This window comes from Cicer arietinum, chromosome 7 (genome assembly GCF_000331145.2).
Source record: "Cicer arietinum cultivar CDC Frontier isolate Library 1 chromosome 7, Cicar.CDCFrontier_v2.0, whole genome shotgun sequence".
NCBI lineage: Eukaryota > Viridiplantae > Streptophyta > Magnoliopsida > Fabales > Fabaceae > Cicer > Cicer arietinum.
The window spans coordinates 42016115-42032807 of NC_021166.2; the positions used below are offsets into that span (position 1 = coordinate 42016115).

Consider the following 16693-nt stretch of genomic DNA (forward strand, 5'->3'; position numbering starts at 1 on the left):
TATATATATATATATATATATATATATATATGTTTGGAGGGAAAAGAAAAGAAAAGGAAATAGAAAGGAAGGAAAAAGGAAGAAAAGAAAACAAAAAGAAAAGCATTTCCTTCGCGATTCTATCTTCTTCTTCTCTATGTTTCAAGAGAAAAACCAAAAACTGCCATAACTCAAAACCTCAATTTTCTTCTAGATCTAAGCTTCGTTTCGCGAAGAGATAGAAGGGAAAGAAACTGATGGCGCGGACGAGGAACAACTTTAGTAAGAATATTTGCAATCTGCAATTGAGTGTTGACACCAGGAAGTGAAATAACATGATTATCATAGGCCTTCCTAATAGAATGACAATCTACTTCAATGTGCTTTGTGCACTCATGAAAAACAAGATTAACAACAATTTGAATGACACTTGTATTGTCAGCATAGAGAGATGTTGGTCTGTTTGAGGGAACCCAAATTCAGACAAAAGACCACGAAGCCAAGTTATTTTAGAATAAGCAGTAGACATGGCACGATACTCAGATTCAGTAGAGGATTTATAGACTCGTGATTGCTTCTTGCTTTTCCATGAAATCAACGAAGAACCAAGAAACATGCACCAACTGGTGACAGAGCGTCGAGCATTAGGACACCCGGTCTAATCAGCATCACTGTAAGCAATCAATGTAGGAGGTGTTCCAATAGGAAAGAACAAACCCCAATGAGAGGTACCTTTCAAGTAGAGAATTATACGACAAACAACTACCAAGTGAAGACGATGTGGAGAGTGCATGAACTGACTTACTTGTTGGACAACAAACGATATGTCGGGTCGATTAATGGTCAAGTAATTAAGACTACCCACGAGCTGACGATACAATAGACAATCGATCAAAAGGTCACCCTCATCACGATGGTATTTAACATTAACTTCAAGAGGAGTATCCATCGGGTTAGCTAATTGGAGGCCAGCCATATAAATGAAGTCTATTGCATACTTATGTTGATGGAGAAATATACATATGGAGGTGTAAATGAACTTCAAGGCCAAGAAAATGATTCAAATTACCGAGGTCTTTTATATGGTGGAGTCATACTGGCTTTGAGGAAAAGAGAACCCAAGTAAAGTGGAACGAAACTTCTCATACCATGCTCTGGGAGCTTCTTACAAACCATACAAGGAGCATTTGTGTTTGCACACACTCTTAGATGAAGAGAATAAGCCCTCAGGAGGAGTCATATAAATATCTTTAGTCAGATCACCATGAAGAAATGCATTCTTCACATCCATCTGATGAAGAGTCCACCCATTAGAAGACCATTAGAAGCATCTATAGAGAGCACAGTTCGAACAGTTGTCATTTTGGCAACGGGTGCAACTGTCTCGTCATAATCAATACCATATTCCTGCTTTTTTTTCTAAGGCAACCAATCAAGCCTTGTAACGGTTGAGGGAACCATTAGAATTAATTTTCACATAATACACCCATTTGCGGCCTATGGGTTTGATAAAAAAAAATGTCACATTCCTAGAAATGCGAAAACGATGGTTAGAAACATCATAACACACAAAACCCTTATGAGATTGACTATACCCCATAAATGCGCATTGAACAGATTGTGCTCCAAACTTATGCCTTTCAAACAGAGGTAGGTGAACAAAACTTACACATCCAAAAGTATGTAAAGCACTATAATCAGGGTGAGTTTTTAAAATACGAAAAAAAAAATGAGAGTCAAGATCAATAACCGTAGAAGGAAGAAAATGTTGACTTTGTTTTTAACAAGATTAGGAGGCCAATGAAAATGTTGGACTAATGAAGAAAAAATACATTAATTATAATTTATAAAAACAGGGAAGGTATACAAAACTGTGAAAATTATAGAGGGATTAAACTTAAGAAATTGGGTGATTGATTGGAGAATATGAAAAGAAATCAACATTGATGTAAAAATTATATGGTTTTATACGTGGGAAGTTAGACCTAGTCTAAATTTATAAAACGTTATTAGAGTTTATACAACCTGCGGATGTCTAATCCTAAATTCTATACACCTCCAAGTTATGTTGTTTGACATCAGAGTGTATTGAGATCCCACGTCAACTAGAGATATGACATTTTAGAGGCGATACTTCTCATCCCTTGAGGTATCTTTTGGAGTGTGCTAATTTTTTGGTCTAAATAATTTATATGTATAGTTAAATTAATCACTTAATTAATTATTAATCACTTCAATTCAATTTTATTATGCGTGATTCATTTTTACATTGGTTAAAATTTGGTTTAGAATCTTGCAATCACTATTAAGTAAAACCTCTATTTACATTATTCAATTTTATCACCTTCTATTTTGTGTTAGGATTTTATGCGCTTGATTTATCTTTTGGGGTTCAGGCATTGGCTGTATGCTGCAGTAAAACTCAGGTGCTTGCTTGTGACAAATGATGAAATGCGAGATCACATATTTGAACTTATAGGAAGCAGCTTTTTTAAACCAATGGAAAGAAAGACATCAAGTAAGATATTTGTTGTTTCCAAGATTTATTAATTCTAGCATAATCAAGGAGTCTGAGAAACTACCATGATATGTACTATATGACAGTCTAATATTTTGGTTCCTACTAGCTAAGATATTTGTTATACTTTGTAGCACAAGGAAGCAACTAGCTAGGATAGTTCTACTGTTAGGAGATTTGTATAATATACATTAAGATTTTAGGTTCAAATTCTCACTATTACATAAAAAAAGAAAGGAGGTTTCCTAAATACTAGAAAATGGATATAATAGATGTAGAGAAAATTTATCTCTAAAAGTCTACATACTTGCACCGTGCAATTGTTGTAGATGTTCCAAACCTTTAATACTAAGGTGATTTTTAATTCTTTACCAATTTTAGGTGTTGTGAAAAACCTTATATTTATTGTTCAATTTATCAATTTTAAGCATTCTTGTATAGAAAGGCACTATAATAACTTATAATAGTGGTAACCTCTTGATAAATTCCAAGTATCTTTTTGCATGTGCAAGTGATGATAGCCACGAGTTTCATAAAAAGCCTTAACTCTTTGAAGCAACTAACTATATAGAAGATAAAGAAAGTAAGTAATAAATAGAGGAAGAGTGTTTCTATCAAGAAGAAAGAATAGCACATGATAGAAGATACTTATCTTGTTAACATCTCAAAATGTATGCATTAGTAATAATCATATTAATCATATATAGTACATAAGCACATGACATGTGTTTTGAAAACCACTCAAAAGATCTCCACACAAACTCCAAAACATATTGTGGGACAACCTAAACCAAAAAGTTAGAGAAACAACTCCATAAACAAAGCAATAGAATGAAAGTATGAGGAGGTGTATATATATGGTCCTACACCCCCTCTACAAGACTGTTAAAGGGAATCAAATAATGCAAAGTTTTATATGTCACATGGACTAAAAAGCAAACTGACACAACACATGCACTTGTCTCACTATTGCACATGCACATGGTGATTGTCTCCTAATCTTTCCACCACTTACTACTACAATCCTTAAACTTTTTACATCAATCTAATAAACAATATTTTTTCCTAATAAGAAATTGACTCATACTTCATAAAGATGTAAGTTCAACTTTTACCCTCAAGATGATTTTGTTTTTAGATAATCTTTAAGTACCTCCTTCAACACTTTTTAAACCTTAGAAGCTAAAAAATAATCAATTTTCTCTCTCATTTATCTATTACAAACCACACTCAAAATGTCATTAAAGCTCTCTAACATCTCATAACTAAGAAAACCACTCTTTGTTCCTAGCTAATATTATACACAACACATTAATTGAAAGTAAACTATAGTTAGCACATCAAATATGGTCTTCAGCATGCCAATAAGGTGCATTGCAAGTGCCTATGGCAAGTGATTAAGTGGTCATTGGTGAGGCCAGCTGCTTGCATAAATGAATGAACCACTGTTGGGCCTACAAACCTAAACCCTCTTCTGATCATGTCTTTGCTTATGCTCTCTGATTTTGATGTCTTCACTGGAATCTTGTGGCCAAACTTGTATTGTGTTGAAATTGGTTTGTGATTCACAAAACCCCAAACGTATTTGTTAAATGAACCAAAGTCCTTGTTAACCTGTAAATGTAATGCACCAATTTACAAAGCGAATATCATTATCAGCAAAATTTCACTACATTACATTTCATACATTATATTTTTTTTATTTAAAATTAAAAATAAAATCATAATAAGTTAACAAAGAAAATAATAACTATAAAATAATTAAAACAAGGAGACTGTGTCCTACTTATATAGCTTGGTTGGTGGGCTAAGGAAAATCGAAAACGTTACGAAAGAGGTTCTAAATTCAGAGCCGGAAAAACTAACATAACTACTAATTTCTAACATTACAATTTTTTCAAATATAAAAATTGTGATCCTTGGTGACTAAAATTGTGCATAGGGATCAATCAGAACATATGGGGTCAGGAATTCAAATTTTCATCCTGTAAGGACCTATACATATATGCAAAGTGCAAACTTTCTAGTCATGGGTGAAGCAAAGAGAAAACATTAAAATGAAGTTTTTCATAAAAGACGTTAGTGTACTTTTCATCATTGATACTCTTTAATCTCTTTAAGTCCCTAAGTAATCTGTTCTTTGCTTTAGAATATTCACTAAAAACAGGTAATCTTGTCTTCTGGATTATAATTCTGATTTGCAGTCAGCAACTGTGATTGCAGCCGCAATATAAAAGTTTAAGAGGTCTTTACAACCTACAATTGCTCTGCATCAATTGTAGTTGTCTGTATTTTACCGCAATATTAAATTACGCAATATAACTGCAGTTACAACCGCAATTTAAAACTGATGCGAAAAAGTGATACAAGTAGAAAAATGAAAAGGGTACAGTTTTTGAGACTGTTTTTACCTCTAAAATTCGATTAGCATTATCAACAACTCCTCGAACTCTGCTTATATCAATGCCATATTCCAAACTAATTGACATCATTTGCTTATCAGTTAAGTTGGCCAAAGTTGATGCATTAAATTCTGAAAATGCAATCCTGTAAATAATTTAAAATTTCATTATTAGTCCCTCAAATGAAAAAAGAAGTACATATATAATTGCATATGCATATACATATATATTATAGTAGAATTAATCCAACCTGAAATCTTGCCGTTTCTTTAAGATTGATGTCCAATCAGATCCAACTTGAGCACCACTTAAAACTAGAAGTTCAAACAACATCCTGCATGTGCAATAGTGTTTTTGTCAATCATCATTTATTTGAAAATATTTTTGATATATAACATGATATTTCAAATTAAAATGTGTTTAAAATTTTACATAAACATCGATACAAATAGTTTTTATTTTTCTATATCAGTATCGTGTTGAATGTTTGTATCTGAGTTTGCAATTCATAGTATTCTTTGTATGATCTCATTGAATTTATGTTGTGTGTGATGAGAAAGAGAAGTGGATGCTTACTTGTCATCATGAACTGGAACTCCCCATTCCTCATCATGATAAGCAATATAGATTGGATCTATTAATTAAAACCAACACATTGAGATTAGCACATTCTGTTATTCATATAAAACACATTATTATTATTGTTATCAGTAAAACTGATGATTATTTTCCAATTATTTTATACGAGATTTGAATTATGTTTTCTAATATTACAATGGCACACTCTTACAACTAAATTAACAACACCTTGAAGATTATAAAACACATTGAAATTAGCACCTTCTTATCAAAAGATTTTCATAACTATTGATGTTTAATATTAGTATATAAATTAAAAAAATATAAACATATGAATTAAAGTACTCTTATTTAATCCTAATAAGCAGTCTATTATAGGAGTCTGGTAAAAATCAAAGAACAATTTTATTTTGACAGAGAAAAAAAATCATAGATCATCAATCTGTCTACAAATTAATTAGTTTAATTTCTAATAATTGTTTATGTTTTTTATGTGATTATTAAATAAGTATATATCTAACAAAAAAATAAATTAATCAGACTTTAGATTTATAAAACATTAATATTTTAAACAAAAATAAAAATAATAAACTAAAACATCAATATTACCTTTGTGTCTATTATAAACACCTACAATACTTTTTACATATATTAAAAAATAATTAGTATTTAATATGTCTGTTTTCTATAATTATTCCTAAAATACTATTTTATATATAGATGACTATTAATACTATCAATTTGTATTAAAATTTGTACTCTTTGAATTACCTGAGTTGGGTGTGATAAAGCTGCATCTTTTTTCCTCTTCAGTTGTTTTTGAAGAAAGATTATTTGAAGTATCAATAGGAACAACAGTTTCAAACTTTGCAGATTTTGATCTTCCATAATGTGCAATCTTCATTTTTCTCTGAGCATTCTGCAATGCCATCTGTTCTCTCCTCACAGCAGCAATACTCCCTGGTGACTCGGTGATCAAACTAGAACAGTAACTCAATGATGATGCCTCACATGTTGTTGACCCTTCTTTAAAACTCTTTGACTTTTTCCTCTCTAAACTTGAACAACTCTTTCTTGTTGTTGGTGTTACAACAATCTTTTCACAACTTGTGTTCAACACATTATTACTTTCATTTCCTCTCTTTGTTGCTTGAGGCCTTGGTGACTTTAACTTTGGTGAAATTGGAGGTGTCAATGAATTAATCTTGCTTGGAAATGGTGATGATGGTGGTGAAAGTGATTTTGGTTGAACTTTTTTAATTGAATTTCTTTTTTCTAGGTTAGGAACTCTATTGCAAGTTGGTTGAAGAACTGGTCTGCCATTGATTCTGGACACATGTGATGTGGCTGTGGCTGTGATTTCTACGCCTATTGTTACTTTGGCCTTGGAGCTGCACATTTTTGTTTGATTAATTGAAAAGGAAGAGAGTGTATAATGGATGATGAAATAATGATGAAAAGGGAAGGTGTGTAAGAAATGAAGGATGTTGTGATGAGAAGAGAGGGAAGGGAGGGAATTGGGGTTTTATAAAATGTGTGGATGGAGGATGGTGGGGACAGGACAGGTAAAGGAGAAGATGTAACATGGGAAGGTGGGAATCTGTAATACAAACTCTTACGAGGGGTATCACTTTTTGCTAACTAAAGAGGTGCGTTATTTGAAGACACAAAAGTTAGAAATTGTATCCTACACCTTATAAAATACAATTGAAATGTGTGTGAAGTTAGAATGAAGGAGAAAAAAAAATAATATAAAATTCAGAAAATATATATACACACACGGTGTTGATGTTAGGATTTTTTATCCAACATTTTTTACTAATTGAATTACAAGGAGTGAATATGAACAAGGTTTCATGTATATATGTTTCGATCATTTACCATTGTTTTATAGTGTAAAGCAGTTAAAGAACTATTGGATTTAATAATGAATTTTACCATTGATATTTATACTATAAATCAGTTGTAGATGATTTAGAGCTATTTTATCATGTTTGTGTTAGAGGAGCGAGTTTGTTAGCCTTTTTTCGATTAATATTTCTATGATGGAAATTTCTATCATCGATAATTTTATTTATGTTATTTCTATGTCATATACTAATGCCTTTCTAGTTATGAAACCCTAACATAGATACATCCGACTCACTAGACTAGACAGTGACACCAATTATAATTTAAGAAATTATTTGGGTTAAGATGGAATGTATATAATTAATTGGATCATATTGTTAAATTAAATTGTATTGCATTTAAAAAAAATCAAATCAATTAAATGGTTAATGAATTGAACTACACATTTGAAATAATTCAATTAATCACACTTAATTCAAAAATCAGTTTCATAATTTTAAAACATTTTTAACCTCAATTAAGATATTTTTTTCTTAGAAAATTTTTAAAATTTATTTTTCTCAAAATAAAATAAAGAAAATATCAAAACTTTTTTTCGAAACAAATCAAAAGTTAATTTAAATCATTTTTTTCTTTAAAAATTTTTGAAAAATAAATTGAAAATATTTTTTTTGAAAAATAATCGAAACTTTTCCATGATTTATCGATAACTTTTTTATATCTATTTTTCTCTTAAAAAAAAAAAAAAATCTTGAGTAAATCGGAAAAAATATTTCTCGATACATTTTTACCAAAAGAAATTTGAATTTTTTTTTGAAAAATAATCAAAACTTTTTATCTCGAAAATTTTTTTATCAGAAAATTTTTTACTTCTATTTTTCTTAAAAAAAAATCAATATTTTCTTTTCGAAAGAATTCCAAAATTAATTTTCCTAAGAACTAGTTCAAAATTTATTTTAACTAAAAACTTGTCCAAAATAATAAACTGATTTATATTTATAAACCAGTTTTAAACCAATTGAGAACTACATTAAATTTGATTTGAATGTGGTTTTTAAAAACTAAACTAAACCATTAATGTGGTTCAATTCAGTTTTTACACTATTAACACTTTTAATCTTGGTAAGAAATATATTTTCCTTTGTTAGGTAATTAAAGAAAAGCTGTGATGAAAAAAAATATATTTAAACTCTCAAAAAATTAAAAATACAACTTTAAATGTAATATTTCTATATTTGACTCTTTAATATAAATATACTTATTAGTATTTATCTTAAAAAAATAGATATAATTAAATGTAAATTAAATACATCAGTTTTGAATACCAACATACACCAAACATACATTACCAATCTTTTAGTTATTGTTATTCTTATTGGTGGATTCGTTGGGTTGGAAATTGTGATGTGCTGGAGTCATGAACCGTGTTTTTTTTTATTACATGGAAGTATGGAACTTTCCTCATTTCCACCATGTTGTAGAAATGTGCTTCTCTTCCCAAGGATTTTTAGGTTGGAGTGAGGGGCAAGAAAGGTAAAAATGCAAGAAAAAACATCAATCATTGGTCTATTCTTTTTAGCTGTATGGAATCTCCTTCTCTCTGTCACTAACTCATTCTTTTTCTACCCATGTGTAAACGCTTTGAGGGTAGGAAAAAAGCATATAATTCCCTTTATAAACTTCGTTACAAAGTTGGCACAAGTACTAAACTAAATGGTGTTGTAAATTGTATGTTGTAGATAATAAAATAATTGAGACTTTTGGTGGGGGTTTTATGTCACTTTAACTCGTATCTTTTTCTTTCTTGATATATTTTTTCTTTTAAATATGTTATTTTTTGTGAACAATAACGAGTAGGACCATAACAAGTGAGAAAAATTCTCTTTCAAGAATTTTAGTCTGTTTTTGTTAAGGATTCTAAAAGCAAGTGATTTAAATATTATATAATTTAAAGATTTTAGAAAAATTAAAATTACTTTATGCTTGTCTTTTATAATAAAAATAACTTCAAAAAAAATCAATTATTTTTTTTTGTAGAAAAACTACAAAAAAAAGTTCTAAAAAAATCAGTTTTTAAATTTATTTTTTTAGATTTTCAGTTTTTTAAAAAACTATAGCAAACAAATACAAACAATAATTATTTTGTTAAAAAACGTGATTATTTATGAAAAAAACTATAACCAACGCATCATTAATCTTGCTGCAGTGCCATAATTGATTTTGATGCCTAAAGAAATTCGAACCATCTTATGAAAGGTTCTTGAATTTTTGTTGTAATATTTTATTTGTGTACTTTCCAGGTAAATTGAGTTGCGTATATTTTCATCAGTGGTCCTAATGTAAGATATGATCAATTTAGCTGAATAAAATCAGTCTTAATCCTTACAGGTTGGCTGAATGACTTGTGCAATTAAAGACAAGACATGTTATGCCCCAAAGTGTAGGCCCCTGCTCAAATTCCTCCACTTTTTCTTTTTAGGCACTCCCTTAGGGACTCAATGTTTCAAGTGACAATTTCCTGTCTTTAATATATGACCCCATTTCACCAAACCATGAAACAAAGATAACATGCATTTGTAGCTACCCTAATTGGAAGAATTCATATAAAACAAAACTGAAGAAAGAAAGAAGAAAACGTCTATGCTCATCTCAAGTTACATACAAGGGAAAAATTGATCAAAAATAGGACTTGAAATGGAAATAAATAAATAAAGGAAGTCTTCAAGAGATGTCAATGAGTGATGAATCTCATGGAAGTTATGTATCACTGATAAAATAGTTATCCTCTCAATCGATATTGACATTACTAAAATTAAGGTAATTTTTTCTTTTTTTATATTCTTAAACACACGTTTTGATTAATCAATTTGAACATATATATTAAAAGAAAATACTTTTAAATTTGGTAAATTCAGATAAATATTGAAAAACGAAGAAATTTCTAAAATTAATTAACTACAAATTGACGAATATCTATTGTCGGTACCAAAATCGCCTTATATATGCCCTTATGTTATTTGTATAACTATAAAAAAAATTATAGATAAATATTAGTGGTTAATAATTATCTAGGGGAAGGAAATTTTTAGCGCCCAGTTCTGTATCTTACTTAAAACTCTTTCAACTTCCGAACTTTTACCATTTAGTTTATATTACAACCCAAATTGACAAAAATACCCTTGCTTCCTTTTTAAATTTTCAAGCACTTTCCTTTTTAATTTTCCTTCCCATTCTTCTTTCTCTCTCTTTCTTTCTCATCTTCCACTTTCACTTTCTTTGTCTCCCTCTTCCTCTCTTTTTATTTTCTGTGTTTCGCTTCCTATTACATATAAATGCTTTACATTAGTTAAATTAGAAAACAAATTATTTACCTTTTACATTTTCTTGAAACTTCTTTTTGTATTTTTACTTTTGCATTATGTTTTGGTCAATTTACCAGTTTTGCTCTGTAAAGTTTACATTGTATAAAATTCTCAAGTATCAACAATAGTTTCAGCGGTATTTTCCAATATTTCTGAGTGTTGTTTTCACATTTACATGGTATCATCACCAATTCACCCCAGCCTCAAACACATGATACTGACCTTGAACCACTCATTAGTCATTCCAAACATGGCATTAACCTCACTGCACCAATCATTCAAATTCCAATAGAACAACCTCTTCCAAACATTGATCCACTAGTACAATTCCCACTAATTAAATCCACTGAACCCACACACCACTAAGAAAATCTACAAGAGTAAAAAATTTACATACCTACCTTAATGACTATCATGTGAACTTCTTACTTTCTCTTCGAATATAAATCACAGACCTACTACTATTATTAATGTAATTTTAATTTATGTTGATGTTATTTTCTTATCTAGAAATGATTATTGTGAAATACAAATTGTTAAAAGCTTTTTCAATGATAATTTTTATATTAAAGATTTGGGGTCACTTAGATTTTTTTAGTGATTGAGATTGCTTGATTTCCAAAAGGCATCATGACCAATTAGAGGAAATATACTCTGCAATTATTGGATGAAACAAAACAACTGGCAACCAAACCTACACTTCACTAGAACTTAACTGCACTAATTCACCTATGTTTGAGGATGGATACCAGTATAGGACACTACACTAAAAAAGAGCATAACAGCACTTAAAAAAGCTATAGATTCATGTGTTGTTATAGATTATAATAAACACTTTTTAACTCAAAAAATGCTGTAATAAGATCTTTTGACTACACTTTTTTTATTAAAGGATATTTATATATTAATAAATATTGTTTTTATATATCTCTTACATTAAACAGTTGACAAACAAATTAAAAAATCATTAAAAGAATAAAACTCATATATATAGTAACTATAGAAAATTTATAAAATATTTAAAATAAAATACATTTAACAAAACGAATAAAAAATAATAATTGTAACATATATGCAATTAAAGAATAAAACCACAATAGTTATGATTCTTTTATTGCAAATATTGATTCGTTATTGCAATACAAGTAATTTAACTCAATTGTTCGATTTGATAAAAATCAAATGCATATTCTAAATTTGGAAATTGCAAGTTCCTACTTCAAAACGAAAATGAGTCAACATAAGCTTCTCTAGAATCACTAAGAGTAGTTGCAAAATTATGCTAATAGTAAAGTCTATCTAACATCAGTTGCTATTTCCATTGTATAACTTCAAAAAGACTGTACATTCAATATAGTCCAGCATATCCCTTCAGCTGTAAGTGAGTTTTTGTTAGTGTTTAAACTATTTCTTGCAATGGAAATAAAACCAAAAAAAGAATGTATTGATGTGAATGTGTTATTATTATATTGAAATGGTTATGCTATTTATACATAGCTTTGATCACATTCCTTCTTACTAATTCCTACCTAACTAACTAACTAACTAACTAACTAAACAAGTGTTTAATTAGTTAGTGATTACATAAAATCAATCTTAAACTTGAATTACAAAACTTTTAATACGGAGAACATTATCCATTTTCTAACACTTAAACCAAGAACATTTTTTGTTTCCAATACTTTCCCTTAATTTAAGTTTCTAAGTGATTTTACACTTAACAATCTTCTTAACTCTTTAAATCTACTTGTCCTAAGGTCTTGGTCATTATATTAGCCAGCTGAACTTCAGTTTGATAATAAATGAACTTCAACTTGCTTCTTCCAACTTGATCTCTTAGGAGATGAAATCTTGTCTCAATGTATTTGCTTCTTCCATGAGACACATAGTTCTTTGCTAGATTTATTGCTAAAATATTGTCTATCATTAATGGAATTGGCCTACATACATCCAACGTCAATTCTACTGTCAATGATTCCAACCATAATGCTTGGCAAGCTGCCAACAATATATTTAGCCTCGCATGAAGAAAGTGTTATCACCGACTGCTTCTTTGAGCTCCATGCTATTAGAGATTTCATGAATTGAACACATAGCCTGAAGTGCTCCTTCTATCATTCTTATCTCCACACCAATCTAAATCTGAGTACCTAACCAAGTCTCTATTTTCTTGCTTTAAATCTATTGCAAACATAATTCCATGATCTATTGTTCCTTGAACATATCTCATGATTCTCTTAACTGTTAGCTAATGAGAATGTTTGGGTCTCTCCATGAATCTGCTTACCACACCCACACTATAATATTTATATCAGGTCTTGTATTCACTACAACATTTGTGGTCTCTGGCAACATTTTTTTGTGCAACATGTATAAAATGTTGCCTAAAAATAGATAAGGCAACAGTTTATGTTTGTTGTCATTATTGTTTTTGCAACACCGTATAAACGTTCTCTAAACTATTTTTGGGCACAATTTTAAAATGTCACTATGATAATTGTTCTCTTAGATATTTCTAGGAACATTTTTCGATTGTTACCTTATTTTGAATAAAAGGCTACAATTATAAAATGTTATTTAAAAATTTAACATTCATGAATTTTTTAGCGGGAATAATTCCTTCCAAATATATTAATAACATATAATATATATATATATATATAATTAAACATTATATTATTTTTTATTATATAAAGTAATAGTAAACTAAAATGAAAAAGGAAAAGAAACTACCTGTAACTAAACCTGCGTGGACACAGAAGATCAAAAGCAAATCACGTTAAACCATTTTATTACTAATCCTAATTAAATTCCAAGAAACCCAACATTGTAAGCATTATTTTACTAATTAAATCTCTAAATCCCTAAATCATCTCTTGCGCCGCACCGGTTCCATTTCACCATCAACAAAGCAAACTCTTTCACTCACCCTCTCTGTCAACACACCGTCAACACAAACTCTCCTTCATTCACCCCCTCCATCAACGCGAACACTTTCATTCACCCACCGTCAACACAAGAGCATAGTTTGTCTTCGTCTCCTTTTCTCCGGTGTTCGTTTCCAATTCGTCGACGTCGTGTACTAACAGGTTTGCATATCTTTGATCATTTTTTTCGTTTGCTTGTTTGTTGCTAATATATATGGGTTGCTCTGTACAATGTTTTGTTTAGGGTTCATCTTCTCTGTTTTTTTATTGTGTTTCTTTTTATTTTGATGTTTGCTCTGATTCGTTTTGTTTTGCTTATGTTTGTCGTTCACATCTTGAAAATTAATTTTCGTTTCTTGCTCTGATTCGTTTTATACATTACATTCTCTTATAGCGATTTTGTTTAGCACTGAAAATTATCTTTCTGTTTGTAAAAAAAAATGGTCCTTCCAACTTGATTGCAATTTTTATAATAAGATAAAATAGAAGTTTCATTTGTTTATTTGTTAGAACAAGATTTTTGATCTTTATAATGAAGGTTAAAATATAAGAACCCTACATTTTGTATCTATTCCCTTATATACTTATAGTAATAAATTAATATCTTTTTAGTAAATCAAACATGATAAAGAAGGATTGGATGGACTTGCCTCCACATAGTCAAGGTTACAAGGATGGCGTTAATTACTTTTTGGATATTGCATTCACCAAAGGAATGGTTGAAGGAGACCATATTGTGTGCCCTTGTGCTTTGTGTTGCAATGATAGTTGGGAAAAAAGAGCTATAGTGTATGACCATTTGTGTAGCAAAGGGTTTATAAAGGGATACACAGAGTGGATTTACCATGGTGACGATAAAAGTCTTATGGATGTTGATGGTGATACTAATGATGATACATCATCTGATGATATTGATGGCTTGTTGTTTGAGACGTTTAGAGATGTTGCTGAAGTAGGTGGAGTACACGAAGGACCAAATGAAGATGCTAAGAAATTTTACAAACTCGTTGATGATGCAAATCAAGAGTTGTATCCTGGTTGTAAAAAATTCTCTACATTATCATTCACTATCCGAATGTACTTGTTGAAATGTATCCATGGGTGGAGCAATGCATCGTTCACTGCTCTATTAGAGTTGTTGAAAGAGGCTATGCCTGATTTGAACATTCTTGTCTCTTTCAATAAAACCAAATCTATGATAAAAGATTTGGGGTTAGACTATAAAAAGATTGATGCATGTCCCAACAATTGCATGTTGTTTTGGAAAGAGCACAAGAAAGATGACTCGTGTCATCATTGTGGAGCCTCAAGGTGGATTGAGTATCCTGAAGTTGATAAGGATCTTGAAGAATCTAAAAAAGCTCACAAGGTTCCCGCTAAAGTTCTAAGACATTTTCCTTTGATTCCAAGATTGAAAAGACTCTTTATGTGTTCAAAGACAACTGGCACGTTGAGGTGGCATGCTGAAGAGCGTTCAAGGGATGGTAGGTTAAGGCATCCAGCCGATGGCCAAGCATGGAAAGAATTTGACACAAAACATCAAGATTTTTCTCTTGAAACTCGTAACATTAGGCTTGGGTTGGCGAGTGATGGGTTTAATCCGTTCAGGACTATGAGTCTTTCACATAGCACATGGCCTGTCGTATTAACTATATATAATTATCCACCAAGTTTATGCTTGAAGCCAGAAAATTGTCTGATGTCGCTACTTATTCCTGGACCACGATCACCTGGAAATGCAATTGATGTCTATATGCAACCACTTATTGAGGAGCTAAAAATATTATGGGATGTTGGTGTAGAAACATATGACATTTCAAGAAATCAATCATTTCAGATGCGTGCAGCTCTTTTGTGGACGGTTAACGACTTCCCTGCATATGCTATGTTATCTGGTTGGAGCACTAAAGGGAAGTTTGCTTGCCCAACTTGTAATCATGAGACTTCTTCAACTTACTTAAAACATAGTCGAAAGATGTGTTATATGGGTCATCGAGTCTTTTTGGATTCAAATCATGTTTGGAGATCAAATGCAATATCTTTTGATGGAAAACCAGAATATAGGTCTCCACCCTCCTTGTTAGATACGAAAAGAATTTTAAAAGACTTACAAGACATTCCTGATGTATTGGGCGAGAAGAAAGAAATGAAAAAAAGGTTTGGTCCATGGAAGAAAAAATCCATCTTTTGGCAATTACCATATTGGAAGGATAATTCTCTACGCCATAATTTAGATGTAATGCACATTGAGAAGAACATTTGTGATAATATAATCGGGACTCTCTTGGAGATTGAAGGGAAGAAAAATAATTATTGAAATGAAAGTTTTCAGTTCTTTTATAGGAGTAGTAAATGAAAATATTTATCCTTAGTATGAGAATGATTACAATGATGAAAACAAGAAAATGCAATGGAACATGACAATAAATTAGAGAATGAAAGATTCTTACTTGCAAAGCTACCTTTGGTGCCCAACATATCAAATGGCTTCTATGAACTTGAGACATTGATTTAAGAAACATAAAGCAACTCAAGACACGAATCAAAGACATTGTAAATAAAACAAGCAAGAAGTAGTTATGGCATAAACCCTAAGGTTTGGCATAACCTTTGTGATTCAACATCTAAGTCAATATGTGAAGTTTATTGGATCATAATTGTGCTTAATTAGTTAGTGAAAGTCTAAAAACTTTGCATTAAGCTAATGTGATAGCTTCTATTATGTTTTGCCTCAATTTCTATTTTGTTAGCTACAAATGGTTAGTTAGTTTTGGTTATAACTAATTGGAGGGGGGGAATAGCTATATAAGGCATGGCTTGTAGCTTGTTAATAATAATGCTAATGATAGTGAGTGATTTCAAGATCAATTAGGGAGAGTTCAAGTGAGCATAGAACAATGAATTATGGGAGCTAAACACATTGTACTCTACTTGATTATTGATAAAGAAATACAAAACAACTGTCAGTGAGGACATAAGAGATTATTGCTTTAAACCTTGATCATTCTTGTGTCTTTTCATCTTTAATTTCTCAATTTCAATTTTGCATTTACATTCAAATTTATGGGTTGAATT

General features: G+C 30.6%; 2 protein-coding genes across 2 annotated transcripts; one reads left to right on the forward strand and one right to left on the reverse strand.

Annotated features, from left to right (window-relative positions):
- Positions 1–3388: 3388 nt before the first annotated feature.
- LOC101508282 (uncharacterized) lies at positions 3389–7003 on the reverse strand. The gene is made up of 5 exons (XM_004509939.4): positions 6250–7003; positions 5476–5533; positions 5150–5233; positions 4909–5044; positions 3389–4111 (listed from the first exon to the last, which is right to left on the reverse strand). The coding sequence occupies exons 1-5, from the start codon at positions 6875–6877 to the stop codon at positions 3851–3853; spliced, it is 1167 nt and encodes a 388-aa protein (XP_004509996.1). The 5' UTR covers positions 6878–7003; the 3' UTR covers positions 3389–3850.
- A 7237-nt stretch (positions 7004–14240) lies between these two features.
- On the forward strand, positions 14241–15935 carry LOC101511824 (uncharacterized). The gene has a single exon (XM_004509948.1). It carries the CDS (start codon positions 14241–14243, stop codon positions 15933–15935), a length of 1695 nt encoding a protein of 564 aa, XP_004510005.1.
- Positions 15936–16693: the final 758 nt, after the last annotated feature.